Here is a 13,514-nt window from a genome sequence, read left to right as displayed (position 1 = left end):
CTGGGCATGAGGGGTTGTTAGGTGTTATTACCATTTCTGATCCCCTACCTTTCTCTCTTCTCTTCTTCGTAAAGATAGGATTGGAGTTAGCTTTCCTAGGCTAATTCCAGGATAATTTTTTGTTGTTTGTTTTGTTTGTTTTTCTTTACTGTTTCTACCCAAAAAAATAAAATAAAATGGGCCTTAGGCCCATAACAAATGGCGAAAAGCCCAAGGCTGAAGAGAACTAACTAGGTCACAAGCTGCGCTAGCAATTATCAGAGCAAATAGAAGCGAAAGGAAGAAGAAGAAGAAGAAGAAGAGGAGACAGATAATTGAAAATGGCGTCGACCGGAGCCGTACCTTTCTGGAGAACAGCTGGGATGACTTACATATCATATTCCAACATATGCGCTAACATGGTTAGGAATTGCCTCAAAGAGCCCTACAAGACTGAAGCCCTAACTCGCGAGAAGGTCCATTTTTCCGTTGCCAAATGGGTGGATGGCAAGCCTGAAAAATCCGGTATGCTTCAATCTCGATCTCTCTTTCCCGATCTGTGTTGTTTTAACAATTGTTTTCCTTTATTTGATTTCGTTGCTCTCTTTTTTTTTTCTTGATTTGATTGATTTCTTCTACATCGATGGTGTTTGTTGTTGTGTGAACCATGTCGATTGAATTTTCTGATTTGGTTACAATATATGTATAAATTGCTAATTTATATGATAGATCAATCTCCAGCTTTCTCCATGTAGCACTCTGTTTGGGTGCTGTTCTTATTGGTGGTTCAATTGATAGAGATAGTATCGATCCCTTTCCCTAATATGGTTGCGTATGATGTCAATTTAGTGTTCTTCTATATTGTCATCGCAGTTTAGACAAAGCTAAAAGTTGTTCGACTGTTGCTAGAATTATTGATAAATGCAGTATTTTAATCATTGTGTTTTGAATTGAATTTTTTTAATCTTAATTTAATGATTTATCTAGATGCTTTGTATAAAATCCCTCATATGTGGCTGATTTTCTTCCTTATGCTTTCTAGTTTTTATGTATCCTGCATTGGATTGCATTTTCTTTAGGGACTACATTATTAAAGCCCTTTTGAAGTTTACTGTTTCATGAATTGAATGATGCAATTATTGTGAATTGTGCCATGAGCTTTGGCGGATTGTTGTAGCATGCATCTTGCACTTAATTTAATGATTTATCTAGTTGCTTGCATAAAATCCCTCATTTGTGACTGATTTTCTTCCTTGCTTATGCTTTCCACGCTACTAGTTTTTGTGTATCCTGCATTCGATCTCATTTTTTTTAGGGACTACATTATTAAAGCCCTTGTGAAGTTTATTGTTTCCTGAATGAGTGATGGAGTTATTGAATTGTGCCATGAGCTTTGGCAAATTGTAGCATGCATCTTTCACTTTGCAGCCTGGAAAATATGTCTACTTCAAGTTTTGTACACGGCTCTACCTACCTCATTGTTATTCCTGATTACTATAAGCTTCACTCCCATACCAACCTTTTGCTTAGGAATATCTTGTAATAAGTTTAGGATTGCACAGTTTGTTTGCAACTTATTGTTAGAAAGTCCCAAGTTTATGCAACTTGTGAGAAATTTTGGTCCTATTTACACAACTTGTGAGAAACTCCTTCAAAACGTAAAAAAAACTGTAACCTTTGCCTTACTGATTTTTCTCTCCATTGAGCTATAGCTACTTTTTGTCTTTGTTATTCATGTACTTTTTTCTCACCTCGTCCATAAAAAGAATTTTTTGGACTAACATTGGTGTTTTTAGATTTCCTTCTCTTACGTTCCTATTTTGTTACTTAGAGGTTAAACCCACAAGTTTGTCCTAAGTTTATACCTTTTCTTTGATGTCGTGAACCTTTTCTGTAACTAAAAAGTTGCATTTCACATAATAACTGATCTTGTAGTGGTTTTTCATGGGCAAACTTTGAATTCTTTCTTAGTTGGCAGTGGAAGATTCTTGTTTACGTTATTGCAAGCATTTGAGATCTCTTTCTATTCAATGATTGTTATTTCAGCATTTACCTGATGTAAACTGTATGTTGGTTCCTGCCTTTTTAACCAAGAAATGAAGTTACACAAATAACTATTGTAATGTTATGCAATCAGCAATGGTAGTTTTCTTGAGGTGCTAGTGATATGAATGAAATTGATGACATGTTTGAAAGATTCATCATAAAGAGCATTGATTTCAACTGCAACTATCCAACTTATCAGTAAATTTGAGAAAGTAGCTTGATTTTCAATTTGTTTGTTTATCAATGTTTTTATGGATTGAACTTGTGAATTTTCAGGAAGTCATAAAAGTTTAGCTTTGTTAACCAAAACACACAATAATTATTGTAACAAATCTTCAACCAATGAGAGAATTATCCATGTGAACTGCAAATATAATAATATCAAACTTTGCAAGCCAGCAAATCATTGCCTGGAAAGTAGTTGGATTCTTGGAGGAATAATTCATTAGTGGAAATATGTCTCGCTTCAGTTTCTCATTAGGGTTCATTCTTGTTTATGTTGTGGCGAAAGTGGGTTCGTAAAAACCGACAATGCATGTAACTGCATCAACTATTGTTGCTGTTATTCCTATATTCAAAATATTACGTAATATCAATGGTGTCACTGCGCCTTTTCGTGTGTGGCTTCTTCTTGTAGTTGAGCTTCTTGATATATAACTTCATGCATAGTTTGATTGGCTTGATTTTGGTTAAAGCATTGTTTGTGATAAAATGTGGTGGTATCAAAAACAGGTTATCGTTTCATAATCGTGTTACGTCATCTTTATATTCCACGTGATTATATATGATGTAAATGCAATAAAAATGTTAATTGTTTCAGACAGGTTTTGTCTCTGTCGTATCAGAAATTCACAGAATTAATGTTTCTATTTGGTTTTTTTATAGTTTTGCGGTCGGATACTCCCGAATGAAGGGATGAACTTATGCAAGAGAGTTTTTCAGCTGTTCTTTCTCTGTTCAGTAGATTGGATTTTAATTGGGTATGTAATACCTAATTAACACAACAATGGTTGTAATAAAGTTATCATTTGCCATCTAATTTACCTACTCTTTGATGGGTTTTGTCTGGTTTTAAAGTTGTTTCACTATCCTCAACTGTTTGCTACATTTTGTGAAATTCTCTTTTGAAAGGTAACAAATTATACTGTTTAGTTTCTTTAGGGGTGGCAATTTGGATTGACGATTATAACATCGTGGTATATTATTTAATTATAATCATATTAAAAGGGGGAAAATTACAAATCTCGGTCAAATGGGAGGTCCATTTACATATTTAACCCATTTATTCAACTCACTACATATCTAGACTGTTTTTGTGTAACTTTCCCGTAATACCCCCAATATTTACGCGCGCCTCTCTTCCTCCCGTCTGACTTCGCAGGTTCGACCATATGCGAACATTGCGAAGCTAATGTTTTGGGAGACTTGATGAATTTAGTTCGCATATGTGAAGCGTTGATGTGGTGTGAAGCTAATTCGCGAAGTGGTAAATAACAAAAAAATGCCAAACAACAACGGATTCTAACATTAAAATCATAACATTATCAAAATTTACAACAAGATTGCCACAATAACAACATTAAAATCATAACGTGAACCTCAGTAATCCGGTACCAATTACAACTAGATTGGTTTTGGGATGGATGTCTCCCATGGTGCACACTTTCAGATTGGCACACCAACTTTGAAATGGTTGGTTAGGAGAGATTGTGCCAAACCGCACAATCTCTCCTAAGCAACCATTTCAAAGTTGGTGTGCCAATTTGAAATTGTGCACCATGAGAGACGTCCATCCCAAAAAGTCTGGACTTCTTGTAATTACTCATCCGCTTCAAAATTGGTATTGGATTAGTGAGGTTCACTTTGAAGTGATCTGTGATCTGTTAGAAGTTATCTCCTCACCAACCACTTTAAAGCGAATGTGCTCATCTCCCCTATAACCGAGGACACCGCCTTCTTGAAAGGGATATTATGTAATCAACCACCTTCAGGAAAAATTAATCTGTGTTAGGGAGGGAAAAAGATGATTTGCGAAGCATATGCGAATGTAAACGTGCAGGGAAAAAGATGATTTCACTTCGCGAATCGATATTTTCGCGATGTTTGCGAGGCTTGAAACTTGATGATCTACATCGCGAATCGATGATTTCGCGAAGTCTGCGAGTGAAATCATGAACTTTTGTACTCGTAGACTTCGCGAATTCATCGATTCGCGAAGTAGATCATCAAGCTTCAGGCTCGTTCTCTTCGCAGATCTCCGCGAATTCATGGACTACGCGAAGTGAATTCATGCAAAACGCAGGAAAAACAGCAGATTACTTACATTTTTCACGCCTTTCACCCTTAAAAGCGGTAATAACAATATGATAAACTGGGAAGAACGACGGAAATAATGTAGAATAGCCATTTCTGGACAGGTAACAAGAAGAAGGAAACCAATTAACAAACAGCAAGATGAAGAACCATGGCTTCGTTTTCTAGGATTAGAAAGTTGCAAAATCAAGAGATGAAAAGAGAAATTCATTGTGATTTAGAAATATGGTGCAGATTTCGTGCAATTTAAAGGCAAATAGGAAGATCAAAAGTCTTCAAATCATTAATGGAGGAGCCAAACCGATTTCGCGTACCAAGGAGAAGAGGGGAGAGAAACCGATAGAGTGAGGGGAAGTGGGAAGGGTAGGGGTATTACGGAAAAGTCACACAAAAAAAGTCTAGATATGTAGTGGGTTGATTAAATGGGTTAAATATGTAAATGAGCCTCCAATTTGACCTAGATTTGTAATTTTCCCTATTAAAAGGTCGTAATAAGTAGAGTTTTATAGTTGACCCTAATCTTAATGCGAGAGTACATTAAACATGGCTTAGGTTTTGTTATTTTTTATTGAATATAAGAAAACTGAACTGAATGCATTGAACTAAATTGAACCGGTGGTGGCGGAGACTATTGCTATTAAAGAAGCGTTGACTTGGCTCAAAACAAACGAGTATAGGAACGTGGATATTCGGTCAGGCTGTTTATCAGCTATCACGGCACTTCATCAATCTTCATCTTCTTTTAGATTTTCATACTTACAGGTTATTGTTTTTTAGTGTAGAACTTTGTTACAAGATCTAGATTTAATTTCGGTCTCTTTTGTTAAACGTTCAGCGATTGTTGCTGCTCATTGCTTGACAAAAGCAGTAAGTTTTCGGTCTGTTCGTGGTGAGTGGGATTCAACCCCTCACTTCCTTTACGATGTTATTTTTTGTGATTTATGTTAATAAAAAATTCTATTCTTTGTTTCAAAAAAAAATGAATGTTATTGAATGTTGAACTGAATGATGAATAAATATAATTATAATAAATAATGATGAGTTATATATAAATAATATTGAATTATAAATTATATAAATTATATAAATTATATATAAACAATTATAATTATAATAAATAATGATAAATTATTGAATATTGAACTGAATTGATATTGATTAATGAAATTAAGTGAGAAAGAACAAGATCTTAATGCATTAAGAATTCCTGAATTTGTTCTAAAAGTTTGATTGTCTCTAAATTTATAAAGTGTCGTTTTAGTTCTCTTAATTTATTTAAAATAATTTATTTGCCACCTCAATTTGTTTAAAGTGATACTTCTTGAACTTCTTTCTTTATAAACTTATTTAAAGTGATATAAATTTCAATTTTTCTAAACTTGTAAAAAAATTTAAAACTTAAAAAATAGATGCTTAATTTTTGATTTTAAATTTTTAAAACAAATTAACTTCTTATTTTTCTCAATCTAAGCTTTTTTTTTTAAAAAAAAAAATTGTATTAATGAGTCAGATCATGGTAAAAAGATATCGTCTAAGTTTATGGAGCTAATCAATTTTTTTTTTTTAATAAATTCAAAGAGCTTATTAAGCCATTAAACATTGGTCAGTTTTTTTTATAAAAATAATACCAAACTAGCATTTAATAAAATTGATAATTATCAATAATTTAGAAGCAATTTAAATCTTGTCACCGTATGATAACATGTATGTTAAGAGATTATAAAATAATAATAATAATAAAAGATCAAATTTGCTCCAAGTTTTTTTTGTGACGAAAACAGGAACTTCATTATAATAGGTAGTGGTTACAATATATCAGACAACAAGAGGGACCTAATGAAACTAGGCTCCTCGTGCCAGACAGTCGGACTAGCGTAAGATTGTGCCGCCCATGCGAGACGGTGAGCAACACAATTAGCTTGACAGAAACAAACGAAAGGGTGAAATCTAGACCCGAACGAAGCAACTCTGAGCAACTAAGAACAAGTGATCCAAATTCAGTAAAATCAGTCCAAGACTTTCGAACAACAGCAACAACAGCCTGAGTGTCCATTTCAATAATAACCCGACAGTAGCCATGGGTTTTCAGCCAGGTAAGAGCCTCTTTAAGGCTAATAGCTTCCGCCATTTTCGGCTCAAGCATCCCAGGGATCAGGCTTGTACCGCACCGAATAAAGGCGCCTTCGTGGTTCCTCAAGACAAAACCGCAACCAACCTGCTGTACATTCTTGAAAATTGCAGCATCAATATTCAGCTTTAAAAAGAGTGGCGGAGGAGCAGACCAGCAGCTAGTCGTCGCTAAGGGGCGCTGATTTTGGGACTGATTTGCAGTGGGGCTTCGAGAGGCTTCCTGAAATTGACAAAGCAGGTCAAGGGCAAGGCGAACGCAGCAGCTAGCAGGGGTCGATGCCTGGTTCCAGAGATGGTCATTTCTGAACTTCCAAATGGCCCATAATAGCCTACACGCCTTTTCTGCAGCAGCGCGATCGTTGAGGTTGATGATGTCGACAAACCATTGCTCAAAGCTATCAACAAGCTGGGAGGCAAGATGAAGATTACATGCATTCCAGCAGTCAACCGCAAAGGGGCAGTCCAGGAAAAGATAAGTAGCGTGTTCCCCGACCTCCCCACAAGTCGCACAAACATTATCTACTTGGAGGCCTTTAAGATAAAGTTGATCTCTAAGGGACAGAAAGGAGGTGAGAGCTTTCCAGAGAAATACCTTAACCCGTGGGGGGATATTAAATTGCTAGAAATCATACCATGGAACCTGTCTATCGCTAGGAGAGTCCAAGAAGACTTGTTGTTCTGCTACAAGGCGATAGCCATACCGAACTGAATAAATACCTCTCGGACAATGGTGCCACCGGATATGATCAGGTTGAGACATGACACCCTTCGGGAGCCTCAGAATCGCGTCCACCTCGTTAGATGAGAATAGGGACCTCAACAAATGCACATTCCAGAGTCACCCTTACCAATACACCAACGATACCCAGACTGTAGGGATAGAATACCATTCCAAATGCCACACCATGTTTGGCATGGGTTAGAACCTAAAGAAGCCGATAGCAAGTCCCCTTTAGGGAAATATTTAGCTTTGAGGAGCCGATTAGAGAGGGCATTAGGGTTCTTAATGAAATTCCGTACATGCTTACCGAGCATATCAATATTGAAGGAGAATAGGTGATGAAAGCCCCGCCCACCGTTTTCCTTGCGGTCACAGAGACGATTCCACGAAGCCTAGTGAATACGACGGGCCCTGTCTTGCTTAGATCCCCACCAGAAAGAGTTCATAATCCGCTGCAGGTCGTCACATAGAGAGAGAAGGAGCAGAAAGGTGCTCATACAAAAGGACGGGATAGCCTGTAGGACAGATTTGAGAAGAACCTCTTTGCCTGCCTATGAGAGGAAGTTATTCTGCCAATTATGCACTTTGCTCCACAACCTTGAGCGAAGGTAGCTGAAGACTGCTCTTTTGTTTCTGCCAATCAAAGCGGGAAGACCCAGGTACCGTCCCGTATTAAGAGGGTCGAAGACACGCAAAGCTGATTTGATCTTTTGTTGCAGATCTGTAGGAACATTAGCACTGAACATAATGCCAGACTTTTGGAGATTGACACTCTGTCCCGAATCCCGTTCATAAAGGGCAAGGATGCATTGCATAGCCCGACATTCTGCAATCTGAGCTTTAAAGAAGAATAGACTATCATAAGCAAAGAGGAGATGAGATACAATTGGAGCACCGGTGCAAATTTTAATACCATGAATTTCGCCCCTAGCCTCAGACTGTTTTATGAGTTGAGATAAACCTTTAGCACACAGGATGAATAAATATGGGGAGAGGGGATAGCCTTGCCGGAGGCCCTGATGCGGATTCCGTGAAGAACCCGATCTGAGGGATAAGTGTACCCCGTCGTTATCAAGTAATAAATTTCTGGGTTTAAGTCCAGGTTATTGTCCACAGGATTTATTTCTGCAAGTACCGAATTACTAAGTCTCGGATGTTATCTAGGCTTAAGGGGTTTGAGTTGGTTTTGTTTAATTAATCTACTCCTAGGTTGGTTTGCACTAATCCTAACTAGATTATCTACTTCTGACTAAGTTATTCTAACCCTAACTAAATTACTCTACCCCTAATTGATCTTTTACCAAAGCAATCAGACTGAATGAACATGAAGGAATATGATGATAACAATGATAGAGTGTTTAAGCAATTGAATTGAAACTAAGTCGCTTATGTCCAAGGCGATTAACCCGACCTATCCTCCTAAAGTCCCTAGTTCGTGATTCCCTTGTAAGGCCGAAACTAGCTCTAAGGCTCAGTAATTTGGGCTTAATCTTCTATAGGGTCGTCAATCCTATAGGCACTGACTAGGTCAGATTCAGCTCGCAATATGTGCCAACCTAATTTTGGGATTATCGAATGAGTTAAACCAATCAGACAAAGCGTAAGACAAAGATTAAAACATCAAAACAGTTGAATAAACAAAATCTATATTATATATCAAAGATGAAGGAATTGTCACGAAGTTACAATAAACCTAGAATTCATAGCATGTATCAGAGGCTAGACAGAATATAAAAGAAGAAAAATCCCTTTCAGGGAACCTGTCTACCAATGCAGGCGTCTTTCTAGGATTTAAGGATGGAGCTTGAGTAATCCTCGGTGAATGGAGCTTCGGAGGTGTCTTCAATGGAGGTTTGAAGGTTATGGAGGAGGTGGAGAGGATTTCTCAAGGTGGAAGCTAAGCTAATTACAAAAGTAAAAGATCCCTAATTTACAATTGAAAATTCCTATTTATAGACGCGTCTCGGGCCTCGTTTTGACCTAATTTCGTGTCCTTGTTGGTGTAGGAAGACGTGGGGACGAACGTGGCTTCGTAGGGGCGGAATTGGTCTTTTTGACCAATTCCCGCAGGTCTGCTCGCCGAGCAGGAAAGGCTGCTCGCCGAGCAGAATTGCGACGAGCAGCCCCTGCTCGCTGAGCAGGCGCCTGGTGGCCTGCTCGGCGAGCAGAAATGGCCCGGGGGGCCCTGCTCGCCGAGCGTTTTCGCCCGAAGCGCGCTCGATCCGTACCGGATGACTTCCAAACCCTTTTTCGTATGAACTTACACCTGCACACACATAAAAACTCCAGAAAACATTAGTCCAAAAGCCGAATTGATCCGTCAATCGCTTATTTTGAGCAAACGCTTCGTTTGGTGCGACTTTTGACGGACCAATTAGCTTCAAAAGATAACGGAATTCTATTATGCGTGTTATTTCGACCGTATTTGCCTAAATTGATCACAAAACGAGCCTAAACGACGAAAAGTAAATAGAATGCTTCCAATTTCTAACTAACTCACACAAAAGCATTTAAATGCGAGAATTGCTCGCTTATTAGCCAAATAAACCTAAAAACCGTCCTAAAACCGTACCCAAAGATAGGGGTTTTTGACCCCTATCAAACCTCCTCACACTTAAAACTTTACTTGTCCCCAAGTAAACTAAAAAAACTAAACCCGCCATCACAAGCAAGCTAGAAAACTTTCCAGTTTGACTAGGTGCTTGACACAATTTCGAGCATCTGTAATTACATGCATTCGGAAGTACAAAGTAGAGACACGATATCCAAAAGCCGCATTTCAATTACAATAGGTCATAGTTTTAAGTAAAGGAACACATGTTCAATTGAACGAGCTTGAGGGGATCGCTAAGTAAAACACCTCACCATAGGTAGTTCACTCATTCACACAATTTTGGTGGCTAAAGTGTTTACTCTCGGCTTATATTCTTGCTTAGGATTACGTTGATTTTGAACGTTCATCCGAGTTCCTCTACTATGCTAAATGACTCCGATGATATCAAAAACAGCCTCTAATTGGGGTTGTAATGTGGTTAGAGAGTTAAAGGTACAGCAAAGGTTAAGTGTTCTAGCGCTACAACAACAAAGTTTAAATGGCTTTAGCAAATATGAAGTGATTGGGCTTTTTATTCGTCCCTTATTGTTTTCTTTTTGGGATGTTTTCTTTGAGACATTTTTTATTTTTCTAAGAACTAGGGAATGGGGTTCTTCCCTTTTGTTCGTCTCTTTTCTTTTCTTTTTCTTTTTCTGTTTTTCTTCTTCTCTTTTTTTTTTTTTTTTTTTTGGGATAGTGATGCTCATTCACTTCTTAGCCTTTTGACTTGCTACTATAATGCCATAAACAACGATAAAGCGCTAGAGAAAAACAAAGGCTCAATAAGGTTAAGTAGCGAACCAAGTTGTGGTTCGCAAAAACGGGTTAGAACGAAAGAAAAATCTACAAACTACAAAAATGTCGGCTCAAAGGGGCTTCCTAGAGTGGATGAAAAAGAAAAACAAGGTAAAGAAAAGGTTAATTCTAATGAGGCTGATTCATCGTTTATCATCTCAAATCATTGCATGTAGGTTCAACACAGTATTAGGTGCAAAATCTGTAATCTTCCACAAGTCAAAGCATTCACACAAAAATGTCAAGAAAAAGAGCTTTTTGATGTTCGCTCTTAGGCTCAAATTCAACTCACAATTCTTTGGGTTTCAATTTTGTGTTTACTAGTTTTCCCCAAACTCAAGTTTAATATTACATGCCTTCAATTCTTAAGTTATCTACCTAAGTAATGATTTTAGCATTTCTTCAAAAGTAGGGTCTAAATGCAAACTGTAGCTCATGCTTTTACAGATACAAGAGTTGTGTCCCACACCTAAACTAGTTGTCATGCAATTTTAGATTCGGTTCTCAGCCCTCAAAGACAAATAACGAAGTTTAGATTTGAAGGAGGTTCACGGTTTTAGGTCTCAAACATGCAAAAACATAATAAAACGCCAAAACGCAAACCTAAACTAGACACGACGCAACAAAAATTTAAAAATTTATACAATTTTTGTAAGTTTGTCTACCCCTCCTCCTCACACTTAAAATATGCAATAAGTTCCAACATTGCATCATAAATCATGAAGTACGAGTGTAAAAAGTTAGGGTGGAGAAGAAAACTTACGGATTTTATCGCAATCGCAAAAGCTTGACGATTTGCGGTGGCAAATTTTTTTTTATTTTATTTTATTTATTTATTTCAGCTTCGTTCGGGAGAAAAAAAAAATCTCGAAAAAAAAAATTCCTTATCGCGGCCGAGCACCGCCGCTGGGCAGCAGTGCCCAGCGGCCAGCGGCAGGCTGGGCGCAGTGCCCAGCGCGCGGCGAGCAGGGCCCTGCTCCTGCTCGCCGAGCTGGGCGGCAGTGCCCAGCTCGCCGAGCTGGGCCTCCTGGGGCCAAAATATTTTTTTTTTTTTTTTTTTTAAATTTTATTTTGAACCTAAAAACTTAAAAAGAAAAAATAAAAATAAATAAAATAAAATAAAATAAAACTAAACAACTAAAAAAAAATATTTATTTATTTAATTATTTATTTATTTATTTTTTTCTTATTTATTTTTTATTTATTTTTTTTAACGAACACTTTAAAAAAAACGTAAAAGAAAACTAAAAAGACTAAACTAAAGGATCAATGTATAATCTAAATAAAACAAACCTGAAAAGTTTTATTGAAACTTGGGTTGCCTCCCAAGAAGCGCTACGTTATAGTCGGTGAGCTCGACATAGAATTCCCGCCTAGGTGTATGCTTCTACTCGCGTTAGAAATTTAAATTCCTGAATAAATAATCCGTACCTACAAAACGGATTAAGAGCCTCTAATAAGTTTAATGAAAGCAGGAGGCCGAATTTAAACATATTATGAAAAAGTTTGGTTTGCTCCCTTTTGGATTCTCTTGGTAGGTCGAAGAGAATGAAAACTTCTGAGCATGAAACAAACCTAAACTTTTCTAATGTTTGAGGAAAAGGTACTTGAGATACACAAGTTTTGATTTGATCTTTTATCTCTACCACATGATTTAGAATTTCAGATTTTGAACCGGGGTTGCTTACCGCTTCCGGTTCTTCACTTACCTCGAGTGATGCATGTGATAGTGGACTTGGTTCTACCTTTTTGTCATTCCTCAAAGAGATGGCTTGAGCTGATTCCCTTTGTGGGATTTCTATGTTTTCCTTTATGCTTGGGAGAGCATCTCGGGATTGCTTTTGCATCTCTTGGTTTATTTGAGCCAGTTGGTTGCTCAAGTCCTTGCAAACCTCCTCGTTGATTGTAAGTCGGGCTGATATTCCTTTCAAAAGGGACAACACCTCATCTCGTGAGCTAGAGGGTTGTGGAGGAACTTGGCTTGCTTGTTCGTAAGGGAACATTCCCAATTCGTTTTCCCTGTGCTCATTAACAAACCTATTTGGAGGCCTCAATATGTTAGGGTTCCCGTAGGACAGATTTGAGTGTTGAGGTCTCCTCCAATCACTACCATAAAAGCTGTAAGAATTGGGGTTAGAATTATACCTTTGGTGATTACCCACAAAACTTACACTTTCATTGGTGTTGAGTCTCAGATTTGCCATCAAGATATCCATTTTCTCATTTAAGTCGGCCATGGAGGGATTGTGAGCCTCATTCTCCAGGGTATGAATGTATTGTCTTGATGGGATAGTAAACTTTTGAGCTTGCCACTCGACTTTTTCTTGCCAATTCATTGATCAGAGAATGCTGAGAAAAAGTGAAGTTCTAGCACAAAAGTTGATAAGTAACAGTATACAGATATGAACAAGTATAGAAACGTATAAAGAAATCATATATCAACAAGTATAAACGATATAAACAAAGATATTCACAATGAATGCCTAAACTAACAAATCAACCTTTGGTTCGATATTGCAGAAGAAATAAATCCCCGGCAACGGCGCCAAAAACTTGATTATTGGCGGTTGTCGGGTATTTATAGAATTAATCTACAATCCCCGGCAACGGCGCCAAAAACTTGATGCGGATTCCGTGAAGAACCCGATCTGAGGGATAAGTGTACCCCGTCGTTATCAAGTAATAAATTTCTGGGTTTAAGTCCAGGTTATCGTCCACAGGATTTATTTCTGCAAGTACCGAATTACTAAGTCTCGGATGTTATCTAGGCTTAAGGGGTTTGAGTTGGTTTTGTTTAATTAATCTACTCCTAGGTTGGTTTGCACTAATCCTAACTAGATTATCTACTTCTGACTAAGTTATTCTAACCCTAACTAAATTACTCTACCCCTAATTGATCTTTTACCAAAGCAATCAGACTGAATGAACATGAAGGAA

At 37.6% G+C, this 13,514-nt stretch overlaps 1 protein-coding gene across 1 annotated transcript; it reads left to right on the top strand.

The window, feature by feature from the left end:
* Positions 1-243: 243 nt before the first annotated feature.
* LOC136206830 (ATP synthase subunit epsilon, mitochondrial) lies at positions 244-3,181 on the top strand. The gene is made up of 2 exons (XM_065998013.1): positions 244-504; positions 2,911-3,181. The coding sequence occupies exons 1-2, from the start codon at positions 321-323 to the stop codon at positions 2,934-2,936; spliced, it is 210 nt and encodes a 69-aa protein (XP_065854085.1). The 5' UTR covers positions 244-320; the 3' UTR covers positions 2,937-3,181.
* Positions 3,182-13,514: the final 10,333 nt, after the last annotated feature.

This window comes from Euphorbia lathyris, chromosome 9 (assembly GCF_963576675.1).
Source record: "Euphorbia lathyris chromosome 9, ddEupLath1.1, whole genome shotgun sequence".
Lineage (NCBI taxonomy): Eukaryota > Viridiplantae > Streptophyta > Magnoliopsida > Malpighiales > Euphorbiaceae > Euphorbia > Euphorbia lathyris.
This window is presented reverse-complemented; position numbering and strand designations above follow the sequence as displayed.

Bases quoted from the DNA above. Each gene is read 5' to 3' on its own strand.
- LOC136206830 (XM_065998013.1), top strand. From the start codon at position 321: ATGGCGTCGACCGGAGCCGTACCTTTCTGGAGAACAGCTGGGATGACT. The intron at 505-2,910 runs GTATGCTTCAAT...GTTTTTTTATAG, and splicing joins TGGCAAGCCTGAAAAATCCG to TTTTGCGGTCGGATACTCCC.